Source organism: Astatotilapia calliptera, chromosome 13, assembly GCF_964374335.1.
Source record: "Astatotilapia calliptera chromosome 13, fAstCal68.1, whole genome shotgun sequence".
Taxonomy (NCBI): domain Eukaryota; kingdom Metazoa; phylum Chordata; class Actinopteri; order Cichliformes; family Cichlidae; genus Astatotilapia; species Astatotilapia calliptera.
This window is the reverse complement of record NC_137434.1, coordinates 18823227-18844634: the sequence shown is the minus strand read 5'-3', so window position 1 is coordinate 18844634 and position 21408 is coordinate 18823227. Positions and strand designations below refer to the sequence as shown.

General features: G+C 38.1%; 1 protein-coding gene across 3 annotated transcripts in view; it reads left to right on the top strand.

Moving 5' to 3' along the window:
• Positions 1–21408, top strand: part of LOC113035556 (cGMP-dependent protein kinase 1) — a 101695-nt gene that overhangs the window by 64461 nt on the left and 15826 nt on the right. For all 3 annotated transcript variants that reach the window (XM_026191190.2, XM_080287547.1, XM_026191189.2), the window contains exons 4-7: positions 1822–1927; positions 6932–6995; positions 11677–11754; positions 13340–13434. In XM_026191190.2, the coding sequence (XP_026046975.1) occupies positions 1822–1927; positions 6932–6995; positions 11677–11754; positions 13340–13434 (343 nt within the window). The remainder of the gene's footprint in view (positions 1–1821; positions 1928–6931; positions 6996–11676; positions 11755–13339; positions 13435–21408) is intronic.

Here is a 21408-nt window from a genome sequence, read left to right as displayed (position 1 = left end):
CCTTATTAGCTGCAGACGCGCTGTTCTGCAGCTAAGCCTGCACACTGACTTCTCTGTTAGTGCCAGTAAGTGAAAAGTATTTTGTCTCTAATCAATAAACACAACACCGTTATTAACAAAACTTGATCTTATATCTTTAAATCTCTGCACAGAAGGGTCACACTGCATTTTCAGGCACACACATACACACTGATAAAATACTAAGCCGATTGTTATCTGATGTATTCTTTTCTAATGTTACCACATGTCCCTGTGGCCGGAGGGCTCCCTGGAGATTTACACTATTTCTGGATGGGCCAGATTGTGGATTTCTTTCTCTGTAGTGCTCATAATCAATTGCACGGCTGCACAATTGAAGCACTGAAGTCTTTTCTTGCAGAAGATAATGATACTTGCAATCATGAGAAACCAGTTGTGAAATAATTATCAGGAACTGCTATTTACAAAATGAAGTATTGAATCCTGAGAGTGACTGCACAATGTGGCCAAGCTAGATGAAATCTGTGTTTTTTGGGTTTTTTTTTTTTAGTTTTTGTTATTAATTTTCTGGCCCAACAATTCATTTCTTCTGTGAAACGGGTCTGAATGGTAAAATATAATGACATTCATTGGGTTAGAGGTCCATTGCTGTGATGAAATCCCTCATGGCCTGGTTTTCAACAGAGACTCCTCTTCATGACAGGGATCTGTTGAAGTAAAACATATTCAGATCAAAAGTGTCTACAAAGGACTTCAGAGAAAGAAGCGTTGAAGCTCAAAGCACTGAAAATGTCAATGACAGGAATGGTGAAAGACCCAGGCCTCAATCAATCAACGGCCAGGAATAAACATGGAAAAAGTGGAGAAAAATTCAATTTGATGCTACTTTTGCTTTTTGAAGGTCTAGATATTCTGCAAAAGTTCTGTCAGGTTGCATGTATTATTCAAAAAAGTGTCAAAAAGCATTGCATTGTACTGCATTTGTGCCATCTCTTACACACATCAGAGTACCCATGGAAAGATAAAACAGCTGAAACCACTGCCATCCAAAGACAAATCATCTTAGCTCACCTTATCCTAGTCTCAGAAGAGCTGGATTCTCTGTGGAACAGAGCTCTGTGGTCAAATGAGGCATATTTCTAAAGTTTTTAAGAAAAAACTGCATGCCAACATGTCACCTTCACTCCATGCATTGAAGCCTCAGGGCTTGCGCATATTGCAATCATTTCGGAAACAATTAATTGAGTCTAAACTGTTTCGGTAGGAAGGGTATTGGGATAGCTGCTTGTAATTTCAAAGTTGTAACTTTTGTTTTACAGTTTGATAATTGCCCTTAACACAAAGAGCAATCAGTAACTCTTAAAGTAAAAAAAAAAAAAAAAAAAAAAGGGCATTCACATTCCTGACCTTAAACCAATTAAATTCCTGCAGCATGACCTCAAGCAAGCCATGCATGTGAGGCATTCCAAAAATACCAATTAACTCCAAATTGCTGAGTAAAGAGTAATTGTGCAGAATAGCTGCTATTTGCTGTTTCTAGATTAGAGGTTAGATAAAACATTTGGATGAAGATTATTTCCACTAAGGTAACTAAGCTTAACAACCGATAAATTGCTATAGCTAGTTAAAATTCACCAACACATACCTCAACACACCTACATTTCCTTCCTCATTTCAAGTGAATACAACATTTGTGATAATCATGTTGCACGCACAGAGCATGAAGCTTTTGCAGGCCTTGCATTATGTGTGCTGTTTTATTATTCTAATTGCTGGAGGACGAAAACTGTCTGCCACGACATTGCTAATGTTCATTTTAATCATGTGTGTTCTTCTTTCCAGCTCTAACAAATGTGAAATTGTGGGCCATTGACCGACAATGTTTTCAGACGATCATGATGAGGACGGGTTTAATCAAGCACACAGAGTATATGGAGTTTCTGAAAAGGTAAGGAAGCAAGGCAAATTTTCCAGCAGCGGCAGAAGAGTGGAACAGGTCTTTGATCTGCAAAGCAATGAATGAATTACCAAAATGAATTCAGGAAAATGTGTGTGAGCTGTTTCGCAGATGATCCCTTACTCCTCCATTTTGCCAATAATTATATAACTCAGCAATTATTTCTAGTGCAGCATAGGGAATGTCATTCAACATACTAGAAAAATATCTTGTAACTGTATCACCATCATCGTTTTCAGTACTTATCTGTATCAGAGGGCCCTGACCAATAATCACTTCGCTATTGCCAAACCTATTAACACTTAAAAGACCTGCGCATGCTTTTTCGGGGTCCTGCATGAGGTATAGGATAAAAGGAAGAGGCATCAAAAGACAGCCAATGATCAAAATGCATGAGATGCAATTGCCTTTTAAATATCTCTCACTCTCTCTGCATTCAGCTTCTTTTTTACTGTCATCCACTTTGAGCTTCATCAACCCAGTTATTAAAATTATATCATACCTTCACTCTGCTGCGTGCACCCCACACTATTTTTTGTTTTTTTATCATGACTTTTTTGGCAGAGTCGGTATTTGATCTGTGTCCTCTCATCCATTCACTCTGCCACAATTTTGTATAAATCTTCCAAATCACGAAGGCACATGTTCTCTCTAAAAGACTTTTCTCCCGAGGAAACCTTGTGAATCACTGTGATCATGATCAGGTTCTGTCAGTCCTGAGAGAGATGCAGTACGAGCTATTTTAAGTATTGGGCACAGTGCACAGGAAGGAAGCTTTTTACAAGGTATTTCTAACAAGTGCAAAGCAAGTTGTATGTCAGTATGTTCCAAAACAATCAATTCTGCTATTGTAGAATTTACTCAACTATGACTGTGCAACTTCACAGTGTACAGTAATGGAAGTATAGTTACTTTAAATATAATCTTTAGCTAAGGCTCAATGTTTTGGATAAAAACAAACAATTTTTTTTTTTTTTAAAAAGGTAGAAAATGTTGTCTTTAACAAATTTAATTAGATGCAAATTTTGCAACATAGACACAATGCTGGTATACATTCAGGTTATTTAAAGCATATTTTCCTCAGTGAATAATTATTTGAAGAAATCTTTTTTTAAATTTTAGTTTAAAATGTAATTTTTGAACAGGAAGTCTCTTTGATAGTTTCAGTTAAACCAAAAACATTTTGCAGCTTAACTGTAACGACTGCTTTTTTCCCCTGCTTAAAATAGGACAGTCAGTATCCCTGCAGTCACAAAGATATTGCAAGTCAGCAAAGCTTTTGAAGAGCATGACTTTTTTTCTTTTTTTAAGGACAGTCTCCCGCTGGTCACTCAGAATAAATTCATTTCTTATCTGGAGTGCAGTTTCATGATAAAGCCAGACTTTAAGACAAACACAACCAAGAATCTATTTTAACCACATATGGAGCCCTATTAATATTTCATCTAAGATGTAATCTATTTTAGTGATATCGTTTACTAATAAAGACCGCAAACATTTGCAGTCCCTCTGCTGAGTATATTAGCACACACTGTTCAGTATAACAGCTCTTGCCTGTCAGGAGGACTTATGTAACAGTCCGACTGATAGACTAAGTAAATATTTAATAGGTGTACGTACTGGTTGTTTTGGGATCCCTTGGTGTGTTTGGTTTGTAAAGGGATACCTGGGGGGAGAAATCTGAGATTTATAACAGTGTTTGCAAACTCACAGCACACAGATAATTATGTTCCTGTTTAATTTCCTAGAAACAGATCTAATGAAAGTAATAAACACATATTGGTCACCGTGAGTTTTGTGCCCACCCGTTTAACTGCTGTGAAATTATAGAATTATTCTGACAAACAGAGAAGAAGAAAAACGGGCAAAGAAAGCCCCACGTTGTGCACGGGGGAATTGAGCGCGCTTGTGAAGATTGTTTTATTATTTTTTCTTTACATGTACAGACAGGTGACAAATGAAAGGAAAAACAAAATGATATGTTTAAGTAAGATGATGAGCCAAAAGCTTAAATCTGCATTGATAATGATTCTGAACAATTCTGAATCTCTGGTACTTTACTGAAGGGATGAGCTGCATTTTTTCAGAAGATAATTCCTTTTGATGTTTTAATAATAATGCTATAGAGAGCATTGTCTAACATATTAGTCTCTGTGGATAGTCTGGTAACTATGAAGTGCATAGTACATTAATTATTTTTATTCCCATCAAACCATTTAGTGTTTTTGTATTTCTCAACCTAAGTGAGTTTGTCCTTTAATTCGTTACCTGCCTGTGTTTTAAGTTTCTTATTGAGTCGCTCCAGGAAAAGTAATTTCAAAGCTTAGCTTTTTTGAAAAACTCGCCCAGCTTTAGAAAATGCACATTTCTATGAACTGATGTATTGTGGGCTTTTATTGAGATCTCTGTCCCCTTTCACTTCAGATAAAAGTCCAGCTATCAGGAAAACAGTACCTATTTGGAGGTGTTTACAGGATTCTAATAGAAAATTGTTTAAAATGGTATGCTTTATAACTGCACAGTCCCTAAAGCATGGCAGATCCACGCTTCCCCACAGGCCTTGTGTAATTACTCAGCTGTAACATAATTAAGCTGTTGAATCAGAAATTTACTGCGACAGACGCCTTTTGTTTGTGTCAACAGCTTCTCAGCTCGGGGGATTGAAACTCTCTCTGTTGCATGTACAGTAAGTGTCATGTGTTCATTGCTGAGCTGGTTAACTAGTGCCTTTGTCGGGGAAGCAGTAACACAAGGATCAGCACAGTGGCCGTGACAAGATGGTTTAGATTACTGTAATAAAGCATGGAAAATTAAGGGGGAGGGGAGATGGAGAAACAGAGAGGCAGAGCGAGAGAGTGAGACGATACGGGGAGATAAGCCCTTTGTTCACCAACGCGGGGTTATTTTCTCTCCTCCTTGATAAACATTAGGCTAGTTTTATTTAGCAGGGTTGATAGCAGGCAGCATTCATTCAGGCTGCCAGGAAGTAATGGAACAAACACTACGGGCTCATACTGGCGTATTCAACCGTAGGATGTGATGCCCAGCTGTGTAACTACTCATGCTGCCCATTTATGCTGGAAAATAGTACTAAAATACAGGCCATACAATAGAAAAATACAGATTTTGAGTGTTCCTGCTGCCTATATCTGAATTTGTTTGTTGGTTCTCAGATCAAAGTCATGCTGTGATTGAACAAAGTATGTCTAAAAATAGGATGAAAAAAATAATGATACCACACAGGAAGCAATAAAAAGCAAAAACTTGACAGTCACATGATAGCATTTAGCCAATAGAATAAAACATTAAAAAATATGCTGACAACTAACAATTTTAGAGCCTTTATTTGAGTGCATGTTTTGTGTTGGACCAATGCAGCTGTTTTATGTTCTGCTTAAAGTGGTGGAAAAACTAGCAGAAATAAAAGCAATTCTTTCCAGGAAAACTAACATCTAGTTGATGGCTTGTATAACAAGATGGATTTTTGTTTTTGTTTTTCTAGGTTAAACTGAATCATGCCATGAGAATGAAGACATTTTGATGCTTAGTTGAAAGAGAGTGTCTCTGAGCTCTTTGATTGCTTATGTGTATCCTATCCAAAGGGCACCTCAAACAAAAACAGTCTGAATCCTGGAAGTACTCCCACTCAAATCCTCTATTTCTGGTGAACTTTTGTTGATATCCACTGTTGAAACAATATGACATATTTGGAGAACAAACATTTGACAAGGAGCCTACAGATAAAATGAAATACTTAACACTAATAGAACATTTAGCTTTGGCAACAAGTCATATTTATAATTTGTAATACTGTGGCCAAGGAAGTACACCCTTGGCCTAAGAAGTATTACAATAGTTTCTTCTTAAACAGAAATAACTCATTTAAGTAGGCGTTTTTTTGTGTGCATGCACCAGAATCAAGACACCCACAATTGATCTTTCACTGAGGCTCTCCATAACTCACCTTTTCTTTGGTGAATATGCTAGCGTGCTTAGGATAAGCATCCTCTTGAAAAGGGCAGTTTCAGCTTCAACTTTTGGACAGATGGCCTAGCACATTATCTTAAAGCACTCTTTCATTTGATGCAAAACTGAATCAGTGAATCAATCCCTGGAGCAGCAAAGCAAATCATAACAATTTCAACACTGTGCTTGTAAGATGATAGACAGCTTTTCTCTGTGAACATTCTAGGGCTGCATGACACGTATCCACTGTACCCAAACACCTGCACTCTTTTTCAATCCCCTTACAGCATATGAATGTGTCACCTTCATGTCTGAATGAGCACCCTGGCCACTTTTCTGTAAAAGTCAGGAGAGCAGTTCAACTTTTTCACACTTTGTGTCCCTTTCAGCATGTCTGAACAGCACATAATCACCTTAAATGATGAATATGAGTTGCACAGCTCACTAAAAACGTCCTTGTTCAAATTCTTTGTAGCTTGTGATAAAAGTAAGAGATTTTCAAGGCCCCAAGTGCAAGTTGTCTTTTGTACATTTAGCAAATATTGCCCTTATAGGAGATCCCAGGTGCTCTTCCTGACTGTGTAGGTATGTCTGAATGAGCCCGAATAAACCTTTCAGGAACATTAAGTTAAAGTGACTTTTCTCTCTAATGTTATTTATGTTAATGCAAATTTATGCAGACTCATTGTGATTGTAGGCACATGCAACCAACAAACCTGTCAAATGTTTCATGAAATTTTTGAGTTCTTGCTTTTTTAAAAGACATGTAAAATATGAAAATGACAACTTTATGTTTCAGGGGGGTTTTTTTCAAAGAGGATCAAGATTTTTCAAATTTATTATTTATTTTTGCTCACAGCTTCCAAAAGGATATGCTTTCTTCCCTCAGCTTTATACTAAGCCTCCAGCTACACTGCTTCCTACAACTTTTTTTTTATCTAGAAAAAAACAGAGGGCTAATTAGTAATATTCACTATGCGTGAAGCTGTGTATTCTCTCATATAAAAGCCCTTCTTTTTTCTTCTGCAGCGTCCCCTCATTCCACGGCCTACAGGAAGATATTCTGAGCAAGCTCGCTGATGTCCTTGAGGAGGTAAGTACCTTGTTGTGTGTGACATCTGCAGCCTACTTCTGACATGTCAAATGATTTTCATACATTCAGACTCTCCTATTGTGGTGAGAGGGGGGGAGGTGAAAATGATTCTAGAGGATGTGCACAATAGAGATTATTTTGGGTGCTAGGTGGGACAACCTGTACACAGCTGGGACTTCAGAGTACTGCTGCTCTTTGGTACCTGCTCGGTGTGAGATGACTATCTAAATTTTTCACTTACTAGGGGAGGAATTTCTGGAAATCAGTCCAGTAGAAACCATTTCAGTCTTCTCACATGAAGACATATATATATATGAGAAGGATAGGAGGATCCAAGGATCGTTGAGTGCGAGAGGAGCTGACCTGAAGGATAGGATCATGGCCAAGCTTGAAACCTGGATCCCCCATAGCCGGTTACCAAGACTACGTGAAGTACCCTCAGAAGGTCTGCTAGATGATGTTAATGCAGCACTTCGGACGATACCTACAGCTACCATTACCGAGACTAACAAGTTGATCTACAATACGGCAGCAGTGATCAGTGAGATGCTTGGCTACAAGTTGAACAGCCACAAGGGGCAGTACCCTCCATGGAGAGGGAGGCTAGAGGCTAAGATCAAGGTAGCACAGAGGGAGGTTCGCCAACTATTGGAGTTGCAGAAAGGTGCGATGAAGAAGGTGTGTAAGAAGTACAGGAAACTGTCCATACCTGAGGCCTTGGAAACTGCCAAGCAACGACTCATAGTCTTTGCCAGCCGCTTAAAGAGGTACAACAGACAGATAGAAGGCAGGAGAATAAACCAGCTGTTCCCACAGAACCAGCCGAGGTGTACTCTCAGTGGCAGGGGAACAATATGAGAACAGCACCACCAAGGCGGGAGACGGAACAATACTGGAACAGCATTTGGGAGAAGGATGCAACACATAACGGCAATGCTCAGTGGCTAGTGGATCTGAGGGCAGACCACAGCAACCTCCCTGAACAGGGTCCAGTAAACATCACAGTGGCAGATATCCAAGAAAGGGTCTCCAATATGAAGAGTTGGACATCACCAGGCCCCGACATGGTTCATGCCTACTGGCTGAAGAAGCTGACTGCACTCCACGAGCGTCTGGCAGCACAAATGAAACAGCTGCTAGTTGACGAGAGACACCCAGAATGGCTAACCGAAGGTCGGACGGTCCTGATCCCCAAGGACCCCAAGAAGGGACCGGTCCCCTCCAACTACCGACCAATAACCTGCCTCAGCACCACGTGGAAGCTCCTGTCAGGCATCATAGCGGCTAAGATGAACAGGCACATGGGTCAATACATGAGTGGGGCACAGAAAGGGATGGGCAAGAATTTTTTGGAGTTTTTAGTAGAGTTTTTAGTTGGGTAGCATCCAAAAGCTGACAATTATACATTTGTTTATGAAGTCTAGAAATTAGTTCCAATCAACATGACAAGCAATCATCCATGTAGCGCTGCACACAGACTAATTTTTGTTTAAACCCGTGTTTAATTGCTGTCAAACACTGAACTACTTTTAATATCAGTGTCAATTTATTGTTTCGTACCATTTGAAATTCACTAAAAATAACAAACATAACAAATAAACAGTGCATTGTATTTATTTTGAATCCTCCACTTCATTTGTAATTATAGTCATTGTTGTTATTACTTAAAATGTAAATGTTTGCAAATATTATGCAGAAACGCAAAATTATTATACAGTAGATAATATGCCTTAATATATGCGACAACAAGCTAAGAATAATAAGAATAATTAATATTTTTTAAATATATAGCAACAATTACGAAAATAAAATACAGTATATAACTGTTTGTAGGTATGTGTGTTGATAACAGAAATATTAGTTCATGCATCTCAGCTGATAGCTGTTCAGTAGAAATGATATTTGTTGCTATAGCTGAAACATGAACAACATTGCCTTGCAAAGCAGTTACAAAGCAAATATTAACAGATGGGATAAAAATCATTCCAGAATTTATAACCTCTAAACCTAAAACTGACCTCTACAAGTGAGAAATGTAGGAAAATAAAGATGTAGAGACGATGAGATGAGAATGCACCTGTGAGTTAACATTAACATCAGCGATATTTTCCTTCACTTTAATATATCTCATGAATAAAAAAAACATAAAATAGATATTCATGTAATAAATAATAAGAACCTCCAGTTTCCAAAATAAAGAAACCGGTGGGATATATGACTCTGAATGGATTGTAATCCTAACAAAACATTTCTGGAGGTTCAGAAATATGTGGAGAGTAACGGGAAAAGATTCTCCGAAACAATATCACAAGATGAAAGGCAGGGATAAATTAAACTCTAATAAAGAGTAAGGAGACAGTTTGTCTACGACAGCAAAGTCAATAAGAAATATTGCACGAATTTATAGTTTACAAGAAAAAAAAGATGGAAAAATTGAAAATATCAAGGTCCAGTACGGTTTTGAGTTTTCTTCCCTTGTGACTGCAGCTGTTGACTTTACAAATGTTTTGCTAATAAAATTTTAGGTTTGGCACTGATTTTTATACCAGACACCCCTCCTGATGCTATCCATTTATCTGGGCTGCACCAGCAGTCAGAGCACACTGTTTGTGAACTTGGGACCTTTTATGTGCTAGCTAAACATTCTAACTATCAAAATACATTCAACTTTCACGTCTATTTATGCTGCTATATTTTTGTCTAAGGAATGCTGGATAAATAAAATGGTGAGGAAACCTGTGAAAGTTGGCAAAAACATTGTGTGCTTCCATAGTGTAAAAGGTTAGCATGTTCACCTCATAAGCAAAAGGTATGATTCACAGTTGGGAGGAAGCACAAAGCCAACTTTGTGCAGGGGGTAACAAGCTAGTGTACAACCCAGGCTGTCCCAAGCCTGGATAAATGGGAGGGTTTCATCTGGTGTAAAAATATGTGCCAAATCAAATATGCAGATCAGCCTGCTGCTGGAAATAAAAAAGCACATGGAAAGACGTTTCTGCTTGTTGATACAGAATTTTATGGCTAACCGCGCAGGAATGTTGTACTTAGGTGAACAATAAAAAAAATCAGGTTCTAAAGCAAAGCTAGCAACAAGTTAAGAAAGCTCGAAATTCTATTGAATCATATCAACTTAATATTTTGTGTTTTATTTATTTATTTTTACAGTGTACAGTGTATAAACAGAAAGAAATGCTGCTAGGATTAACGCTACAGACAGCAGTCTTGATTTGATCAAGAATAACTATTTTGAAATGTAGTTATTTACACCATATTTAAATTGAAAACCAAGCCTATGTGGTGACAGGTGGCACATCTGTGGTGATCCATGCAGCCTTGTCAAAGAACCTTTCCATCTCTTTGATCAAATCACAACTATGTAACAGGCACAAACTGTCTTGCTACCATTTTAAATTATGTGTCATATTTCATTTGGCCCATTCAGGCCAAAGCAAATATCATATTTCACTGGGTCACATATTGATTAAATCAATTATCCTGCCCTACCGCTTAGACTAGTTATGAAAGATTGCTTTGGTTCATGACTGAGCTTTGGTTATTTGGATCTATTTCTTTTTTTCATCTCAACAATAATAAATAAACCTGAACTAACCGACGCATAACGACTTCAACATGCTGCAGACTACAAACTGTTTTCAAATGACACACGGCAGACAGGAATGTCTCTTCCTTAAATAATACACAGCAGACAGGAATGTCGCTGCTTAGTGTAAGGCGTTAGGCACCTTTCCTGGGTAAAATTGTGTGAGAATGAAAATCTGTCAAATGTCAGTCCCACTGTGGAGTCTATTTATGATCTAACAGGAACTATTGAGCTCTGTCTTTTGTCTAGACTTGTGGCCAGATGTGCAGCATTGTGTGTATTTTGCTGGAGAAACAGTTTATTGTCCTTCTGTTATTGTTCTGGATCATACAGCAAACATCATAATTTGATATTCAATTATTTCCATGATGCCAACTGTTATATAAAGTATTTAGTATAACCTAAGAAACTGGCCTTGGAGAAGAAGCATTATCTTCCTCTAGAGGTTTTCAACACAAGCCATGAACGTGAGTGTGAAAGTCCTTATCTACATGTGTGAGATGGAGCCTACTCAGTTCATGCTGCAACCATTCCAGCACCCACAACCCTGAATAGGATTACCAGGTGTAGAAAAAATGTGATTAATGGACGGATATTCTGTATTAATTTTTTTCTCAGGAAGGAAATGTGATTTCCCTTCATATTCACTGCAGAAACATTCATTTATTCATTCATTTTCTTTACCTGCTTTTTCATATTCAAGGTCGCAGAGCATATCCAAGCAAGTAGTGGGTGGAAAGAAGCAAAATACCCTGGATAGTTTGCCAATCTGTGATTTTTAACAAGAAAAAAAGATATCTAATTGTGATTTATATCACTGCACCCAATTCAGGTTTTCCTCCTCTGAAGAGTACTTTTTGTCTCTGGTGAGAGTGTTTCACTTCCAGTATAAGAAAAGAGACAAATTAATTACATTGAACCTGAACTTCACTTCACTTCACTTCACTTCTCTTCTCTTCTCTTCTCTTCTCTTCTCTTCTCTTCTCTTCTCTTCTCTTCTCTTCTCTTCTCTTCTCTTCTCTTCTCTTCTCTTCTCTTCTCTTCTCTTCTCTTCTCTTCTCTTCTCTTCTCTTCTGACAGACACATTATGAAGACGGAGAGTACATCATCAGACAGGGGGCCAGAGGAGACACCTTCTTCATCATCAGTAAAGGAAAGGTAAGGACAGTGCGGTCCAGACTACCACCAAAACAATCATCAGCTGACATCACAATGCAGGGCATCGTGGTACATGGAGAATAAAAGACCCCTATTTTTTGATAGAATGGGGTGGAATTTTTGGGTGGAAGTTGGCTGTCATCAATCACCATAGGTTAAAGGAGAAGTCAGAAAGAAGCGCTGCCTCTTTCATCATCTCTTTCAGCAGCGACGGGGGTATCTTGGAAGGAGAATGGAGTCATTTGACTCCACTTTTCAGTAATCAGCACTGAGTTTCACACTGAGCACTGTCCTGTCTGGCTTCAACACTGTTGGAGTGCTTTCACATACTTTTCGTGAACATGTTTTGATGCCAGGATGGCTGCAAGTCTCCCTCCTCATTTTCTCTCTGCTTGTTGTCTTCATCTTCTCCATTCATTTCCTGTGCTTCCTTCACAGCTTGTTTCCTGTCTGTTACGTCCACAAGCTCGCATGCTGTTTGTTTTCAGCAGGTATGACCACAAATTGATCAATCAGTGACACCTGACAGGGTTTTATAATGCTCGTCCAACAGTTCGCGTCCTCTAACCCCTACTATCACCTTGTTTTTTGGTTCGATTAATAATTTGGTAGAATTTGTTTTATCCAATTATGTTTCCTTCGTCTGGTCCCTTACATCCACAAAATGTAGATGGTACATGGTTTGTAATCTCACCTATACATCATTTGTATCATTTATAAATTGGGTAATGCTGTAATAAGAATGTGTTAGTAATATTTTAGTGCTTTATAATCCTAGTATTTTCCAGTAGTTCACATATGTGAGATGTGAGTGCTTTTGTTCCGTCCTGTTTTGTGTCCTTTTTCTTTGTACCTTACTTTGGCAGTAAACAAAAGCTGTAAATTTCACAAGGTCAGTAAAGTCACGTTGCACAACAGTATGGTCATGGATGTGTGGGTGCAGGAATGAACTCACATACATACATACACACCTGACCTTGTCAATGCTTTCTGCTTAGTTATTTCCACATCGCTCACTTTGGCTCTGTGTAGTCTACTTTACCTATAGGACTTTCATCCAGATTGGACGTCACCCAGCGCGCACACAATCACACTTTGTACCTCCTGTACTTCCTTTCTTTGTTTTGTGCCTGCTCCCACGTGAATAATTACGCTGTCACTCAGGTGTAGACAGTGCGCCGGTGCAGGATTTGCTGCTACATCTGTGCTGACTAATGGATGAAGACAAGATCCTTCAATTGACGAAACAATCGCCTTCATTCCCTTCCTCTAAAATCTACTCAGCTGCCATCACTTTGATTTGTAAAGTTTTCCGGCCCAGCAGAGCCCCATCACTCATGTTTCTTCTTGCTCGTGGCGCTTCCCAGATTCTTCATGGTGATGACAGTTACCTGTTTGAAACAGACTTGCGTTACAGTAGTGCTTCCTTTTTGTTTGTAGCAATGTGATGAACCTGACATTTTAAGACATGATTCCCTGTCTTGTCTTTAAATTAAAATGTTATCCATCTTTTTTTCTTGCTACACATCTACATGACATACATTTTCACTATTCTTCTCCTTAACTTTCCTTTCTGTTTTGCTAGGTTAATGTAACCAGAGAAGACTTGCCCAACGGAGAGCCTGTCTACCTCCGCAGCCTCGGAAAAGGAGACTGGTTTGGAGAGAAAGCACTGCAAGGGTAAGAGTGTTCCTAATAATTCTGCCGCTTCCAATTTATATCTCCCGTCTTCCATTCTTTCACTGCTTTCCTTCTAATTTTCACTCCCAACCTGTCTTTTATATCTTTTGTCTTAGTGTTAACTTGGCACTTAGCCTCCAACTCCTATCAATCTCCTTTCTTTCCGCAACTCACTCTTTTGAACAGCCTTGATAACTTGGCAAATGTTTGGAATTGCTTAAAGCTAGGCCATATTATGATAATTGATTTACTCTAGCTGTTCAAGGCAAATTTTCCACGCATGAAAGAAGAATTATTTCTCTGGACCGAAGGAAGCTTGTTAAATATGATATGAGAAAGAGTTTAAATCCACATGTCTTTTTTTATGCATTTCAGTCTATATTAAGGCGCGTTTTGATCCACAGTTGCTACTGTGAGCATTCTAATTTGTTTGGTTATGTAATAATTTTCCCATCTGCGTAAACAGCAACAACTATCTGCAGATGCAGCTATTTCACCTCCAGCCCCTTTTTTGAAGACCGTATAAATAAGCGCACATGCAGTGACTGTGGCACATTCATGTTTCTCAAGTTCTATTTTTGCCTAAATCGAGAAGGGGGTATGTTTAAGTGACAGCGGCGATCCCTCACAACAACACCGAGTGACAGCCTGTCTGTGCTATTTTGCACACACTGATGTCACTCAGAAAAACAACAGGGAAAAATCATTTATTGGGAGTAGGGTGGTGTTTGTCACAAAAGTATGCACTACCAATTCAAGTCTCATTTCATTTGAACAGTATTATCTAGCTTCTTTTCCTCTCCATTCTGTTATCAAGGATATCTCCATGATGTCCTTGGCTGTATTAATGAATTTCTGCACTCTTTCGTGAACATTTGCTATTAGCAGCTGTAATTCACACAGTGTATGTCGACTTGGAACAAACAGATATAAAACGAGATTACACACTTCTAACATTACACCACTTTGTACGTTATAAGTCTGAACCAGCAGTGTGGATTCTAGCTGTGAAGATGTCCCACAGGTCAGTTTTAAGTAACTATATTTAAAAATGATTCATGTCTGTTTCTAACATTTGGTTTGCTCAAAGTGCTCAAATACTTTCACTGTAGACACTTAGATGTTATAACAGTATTTTATAAACCTGGCGTCAAGACCATTGTGCTGAAGTGATATTTTTACCCTGCTGTTTGCTCTTCCTTGTCAGGATTGCACCTCTCCATGGACAATGGATTATTTAACATCAGGGAGTGAAGAGATGGAAAATAGTCTGAAGTGTATTATGTCTATGAGGGTCAGGTAGAAACAGAGAAGATATGCATTCATGCATGCACATTTGAGTGTGTCCATACTTAGACAGCAGAGTTAGAAAAATAATGAAGATGTCGCCATCTTGTGGCTGCTGAATGTGAAAGCCACATAAAAATCAGCGCTCAGACTCATCGGCACTTGAAAACACAGACCGAATCAAAGCAGCGTGCTGTGGAAAAGAGATTTTATGTCAAAATAATAAATATAATGTTTATTATTAAAAGAAATAATTTCAATCAGGTTTTGATGAGTTTTGATGGTGTGCCAACATATAAAGATAAGGGGGTTTTCCTGACTGCACACATTTGTCATTTGTTTCTATCGTGGCTAGAACAGAGGAGTTAAAATTGAAGATGCCTTGATCCCGTGCTTTATCAAAGTATCACATGACCTGTGAATAAATTAATGTAAACTTAAATTTAAATGAAAAGTCTTTTCTTTTAGACATATAACAAGTTAACAAGGGTTGTCATTGGCCTCCAGGCTGCACTTTGAGAACACTGGCTGCTGGATGATATTCAGACAGCAGCTTGAATTGCACAGATGGTTGGGCTTTCCCTAAATGTAAAAGCTAATGACTAAAAGATAAAAGATGACAGAGCATTAAAATGCATGTGGGACATGTTAGGCATGGAAAGCTTGATTTCTTAGGGGAGGGACACGTCTGTTGTTGTTTTGAAGTAGACATTTTTTAATGTTTTACGCACATGCATTAAAGCTAAAAGTGCTGTTTGTTGAGTAAGAATCAAACACAAAGCTCTAACACATCATGAATGTAGCAGCTATTCTGATTTTGAGGAATTCGGCGACTTCTTTTAAGTGCTGCTAAAATTATGTAATGGAAAAAAAAAGTTTAATCACCCTGATGATTTTCACCATTTAATAATTAGTTATTATTAATCTCTGGGTCTCTGGCACAGCGTGTCTTTTGTCCCGTCTCCTCGCCTCAACCCCAAACAGTCGCAGTCAATGGCTTCGCTTGCCTGATCCTGGTTCTGTTGGAGAGTTTTTCCTTTTAAAAGGAAGTTTTTCCTTCCCACTTGTCACGGTACTGGGTCGTGTGACCCAGTGTTTGAGTTTTATTTATTTTTTTGTATTCATTTTCAATCTAGTTAAATTCTAGGTTGCTGTTCAGACCTTATTTCTTAGTTATTTCTGTCATCTCTGCCTGTACTCAGTCTCCGTGGTTCCTGCGTCTATGTTTCATGTCTATGTGGTTATGTTAAGTTCATGTCATGTTTTATCTCCATGTCTATGTCTCCGTGTTTCCTGTTTTATTTTGTAAGAGTCTGGTGTTCTTTGTTCATTGTAGTTAGTGTTACTCTCCCCTGTGTGTTCTCATGTGTCTCCACTTCCCCTGATCACCTCATGTGTGTATTTAAGTCCTCAGTCTTCCTTTGTTCGTTGTCGTGTCGTCTGTGTACCTCCCCTCTGGTCAAGTTAGGTGTTTTTCAGGAGTCTGTGCAGTTCATGTTTGCCATTTGGTTTATGTTGTTTTTCATGCAGCCGCATGATGAGGTTCCGTGCAGGTCATGTTCATGTCTGTTTTCGTCACGCCATTTGGTTCACAGTTTCCATGCATCTGCACAGCGTTCTGTTCACGGTGGTCATAGTTTTTCCTTTCAGTCAGGTTAGTGTTTTTCCAGTTTAGGTTTTTGGTTAGTTGCAGTCTCTCCCTGTTATGTTTTGTCTACTCCATTCTGCATCAGCCCAAATAAAGGCTCGCTTTCAGTTTAAGTTCACTCCCGTCTCCTCGCCTGTGTTCGCGCCTGGGTCCACCACACACACTCTCCACACGGTCTGCCCCCGCTGGCCGTGACACCACTGTCACCAAGTGCTTGCTCATAGGGAGCTGTCTGATTGTTGGGGTTTTCTCTCTATTATTATAGGGTCTTTACTTTACAATATAAAGCACCTTGAGGTGACTGTTGATGTAACTTTAAATTAATTTAACAGGATTTAATTGAAGTGCAGCATATGCTTAGCATTAATATTATCCATGATTCATTACTCATATCACTCATTTGTTGGGAGTGAGGGTTTTGCACATGGACTATACAGCAGGATAAATAGTCAGTGGTTATCACAATATACTTTGAAATGTTGTGCAGTTTTGAAAGCTCTTCAAAGCATGCTTAAGAGCATCTTGTGCTTTGTTTAATCAAGAGAAACACTTTTGTTCAACAAACTGCTATCTCCGGCTCACTGTCTCTTGTTATAAACACCTTTTGTCTTAGAGTGTCTTGAGCTGGAGAAGCTTATTTGACTATACCTTTGATGGTCAAGGGTGTCTCGCGAATTGAAATGATGGAGATGCTGGCCATCTTGGAACTAGGCTTTTGATCAGAGGGCTCTTCTGCTGGGCTTTCTAATCTTTCTAATTAGGAGTTAACTGTGCATGTCCTTGCTCATGAAACTCAATAGCCTATACTCAAAGGCTACTCTGTCCATCTGAAGACGTTGCCTTTGATCTGTGAGAACAACATATTTACAAATCAAAGTCAGTTCCCCTGCCAGCTATAATGGTTTGCGAGAGCTTGTGTGAGTGCTGGCGTGAGATGTGTATACGTTAAGGCAGTAGAACAAATATCAAATTATTCTCTAAGGGGCTTGCACATCTATAGGCCCTGAATGACTACAATATATATGTACCTCTTCGCAGTGATGGATGTTCCGGGAAGAGACGCACTTCGAGGGTGATATGTTGTTTGTACTTAAGGAGAACATATCTGATATCACATTCCTCATGTCACTGTGATGTGTTAACTTTCATTGGAGGAGTTGGACCATCACCTGCATAGACAATGTGTGACCTGACCTCCAACTCCTGAGTGTATTTTGTGTGGGTATGGTTGTGGGAATGTTCCAGCTGAAGGTGCTATTTAAAAAAAGAAGTCTGATGTAACTGGGAGAAGTTTGATTGGTATCGGTGTCAGAACACCTTCAGACCAACAATAGCGCTCTGATAATTCACTGTGAGAGTTTGTAATAGTGTGGATATGTTGCCACTATTGCACAAAATCATCACTTTCCCTTCACTCCAAGCCTCATTCTATTAATAGATTTCCCCCGAGTCACCGCTTTAGCTTCTATCATTCATTTAGTATTAACTACAATTCTGAATATTTTACATTGCTTTGTCTACGTTCTCTCAAATTTTTCACATTTTGGTAACTATACTATATACTTTTTTTGTAGCTGCTGCTTCAGAAGCACTTTATCAAAGCAAATCCCATGTTGCTTTTATTTCTAAATCATTATTTTAGGGAGGAAAATCCCTTTGTTGTGTAGCAGTGCAGATACGAAGAAAAAAAAATAGTACTGCTTCTTTTGTTATTTCCCACAGGCCACAGATTTTGTTCTGGGTGTAGGTAAGGAAGCACTCAGTTGCTGCTGGATCCCTGCACTGCACTGCACTGACAACAAAATGACTAAATATTTAAGAATGTGCCAGTCTGGCAAACTGTGTGTCCAAGCAGAGATTTGACAGTGTGAAATAATAAATAGAAGGCCAACCACAAAAGGTTTATTTTTGCACAGGCCTCAAAAATAAATGCTCTGTATGAGAAACACAAGCTCTGAGTGTGTTTATGGCAAGCTCAGACATCTGAGACTTCCCACATTATCTTTGTTAAAATAATCAAACATGGGGTGTGTGGTCCGTGTTTTTTTTTTAATAACAGAATACTGTAGCCCATGACTGAAATATAACTTCAAAGGAGACAATTCATGCACCAATAAGGAAGTGTTTCAGAGAAATATTTTGATTTCAATAACTGAGGAGCAGCGTCCTGGAATACTAGGAAAATATATTCATGAATGTAAAAGTTGTGGCATGCATTGAAAGTAGGTATAGTCTTTGTTATGCAATTTGTACTTAATGGGAAGTACTGTAGCTGCACAGATACTGTGGGACTCATTTAGTGTTGAATAATGAAAATTGCTTTTGGAGTTTCACACACACTATGTTTTAAGATACAAGTGACTTACAACTTTTTCTTAATCCAGGTTAAATTTAGCATTTTTAAGTCATCAAAAGAGACACCCGGCATACAACCAGGCATTTGTTCTGCCCAGTATTTGTTGTTGATTTGGAAGCAGACACATTCATATGTATATGTTTCGATTTATTCACAATGTTCTGTCTGACCACTGATACAGGTATTTGTGTGATTTTGTGTTTCTTTTTAATTTAAATCGGTACAGACAGCTGTTGTGGTAAAGAGGGAGCTGAGCGCAAAGGAAAGGCTGACAATTTATTTATCAATCCACGTTCCTCCCCTCACTTATGACTATGGACTGCAGGAGGTGACCAAAAGAATAAGATTTAACAATATAATTGGCAGACACCCTTTGGAACTTGCTCCAGGGTGACAAGCTTGATCTTTCGGGTAGAGACACTTTTCACATCAAAAGAACCAACTGAAGTGGTTTAGGCACCTGGCTGGGATGCCTCCTGGATGCCTCCAAGGTGATGTGTTTCATGCATGTCAAAGCCCCAGGACCACACCCACCAGGGAACACCCCTGAAAAACTGGAGGTGGTGGCAGGGGAGAGAGAGGTCTAGGTATCTCTGCTTAGATTGCTCTCCCCAGATTAGAGGTATGTGGATAAATAGATGCTGTATTTGGCCTGCCACTTGTTCTGCCTGACTCCTCTGCAAAAGAAGTTGCTACTTTAATCTCAGTGAGACTTTTTATTATTCGAATAAAATCTATTTTTTAACTTTAATAGACACACACACACACACACACACACACACACACACACACACACACACACACACACATATATATATATATATATATATATATATATATATATATATATTAGTTTAAAATATGTCGCTCATAGGGGGTCATATGATTGCTGGGTTTTTCTCTGTATCTATTATTGTAGGATGTACTGCACAATATAAAGCGCCTTGAGGCGACTGATTTGGCACTGTATAAATAAAATAAAATTGAATTGAATTAAAATAGATATAAACTACAGTTTATTCTATTTGCAGATGATACAAATATTTTTTGTGCTGGAGAGAACTTACATCAGCTTTTGGAAATTGTCACACAAGAAATGATTAAACTGAAAACATGGTTTGATAGAAATAAGCTATCATTAAATTTGGAAAAAACTACATTTATGTTATTCGGAAATTGTAAAAAAGATGCAGGAGCAAAATTATTAGTAAACAATGTTGAAATAGAGCAAGTTTCGGATACAAAATTTCTGGGTGTGATAATAGATAACAAAATCTGCTGGAAACCTCACATAAAGCATATACAAGCCAAACTGTCAAGAAGCATCTCCGTACTAAGTAAAGTTAAATATTTTTTGCCTTCCAAATCACTCCGGGTACTTTATTGTTCACTTATATTGCCATATTTGGAATACTGTGTGGAAATTTGGGGAAACACATATAAAACTGCACTTCAACCAATATGTAAAATTCAAAAAAAAGCAATCAGGATGATTAATAAAGCAGGATTTAGAGACCATACTAACATCATGTTTTTGAAATTAAAAATACTGAAGTTTATGGATCTTATAAAATATAAAACTGCAAAAATTATGTACAAGGCCAGATACAATATGTTACCAGGAAATATACAGAGGATGTTCTATGACAGAGAAGGAGACTATGAATTGAGGGGGAAATTGAATCTAAGGATTCTTAAAGCACGGTCAAAGGTTAAAACCTTTTGTGTCACTATTTATGGGGTAAAACTGTGGAATAGTTTTACTATAGATCTACAGCAATGCTCAGGAATTAGTAAGTTCATGAAAATACTTCGAAAACTGATTTTGGAAGAATATGATACCGATAAAGATGATCACCCATTGTATGTATAAAAAATATCAAATTATATCCAAATTATATCAATCACGGTAGCCAAGTTTATATAGGTTCTCCTCGTGTATCGTGTGGAGTATGTGATGATGGGAATTAGGTGAATTATGTGGGATCAATAAGATGTTGAGCAGGGGTAGGAATTAATAAGTATGTTCATACTTCTTCCTACTCCTTTTCAGACCAAACATTGTTACATTATGTCAGACGATTTTGTTTTATTTCATTATATATTTTTTGTTTATCTGAACACATACGTGTGTGTGTGTATATCTACATATATATTCGTATCTGTAAATGAAAATATATGTAGTGTGTATATATTGTTTTTTGTTTTATATGTCTGAAACAAATAAAGATACAATACAATACAATACAATATATAAATATATCTCAAAAAATACCTCAGCCACAGAAATTAAAGCCTGAACCATTAAATAATTGTCACAAAATTCTCATTTTATGAATCTGGAGTGTTTATTGAACATTCTGACAGTGTTTTTTTTTTTTCTTTTAGAGAAGGCATTAAATTTTATTCTGCATGTATGACTTTTAATTTAAGTAATTTTTACTACATGTATTTTTGTGCAATTTATTGTTTAAACATTTATTCAGGTTTTTCACTAAAAGAAACACACACACACTGATGTTGTAGAGGTCTTACTTGGAACATTTGGTGTTGCAGGGTTAAGCACAAACCAGTGCCTGCATCCTCCACAGTCACCTCTAATTCTTGACCCAGTCTTAACCTGGCTTTTATTCTCCCCCACCCTGCCCATAGCTACTGCCCCACTCTATGCCTCCAACCATAA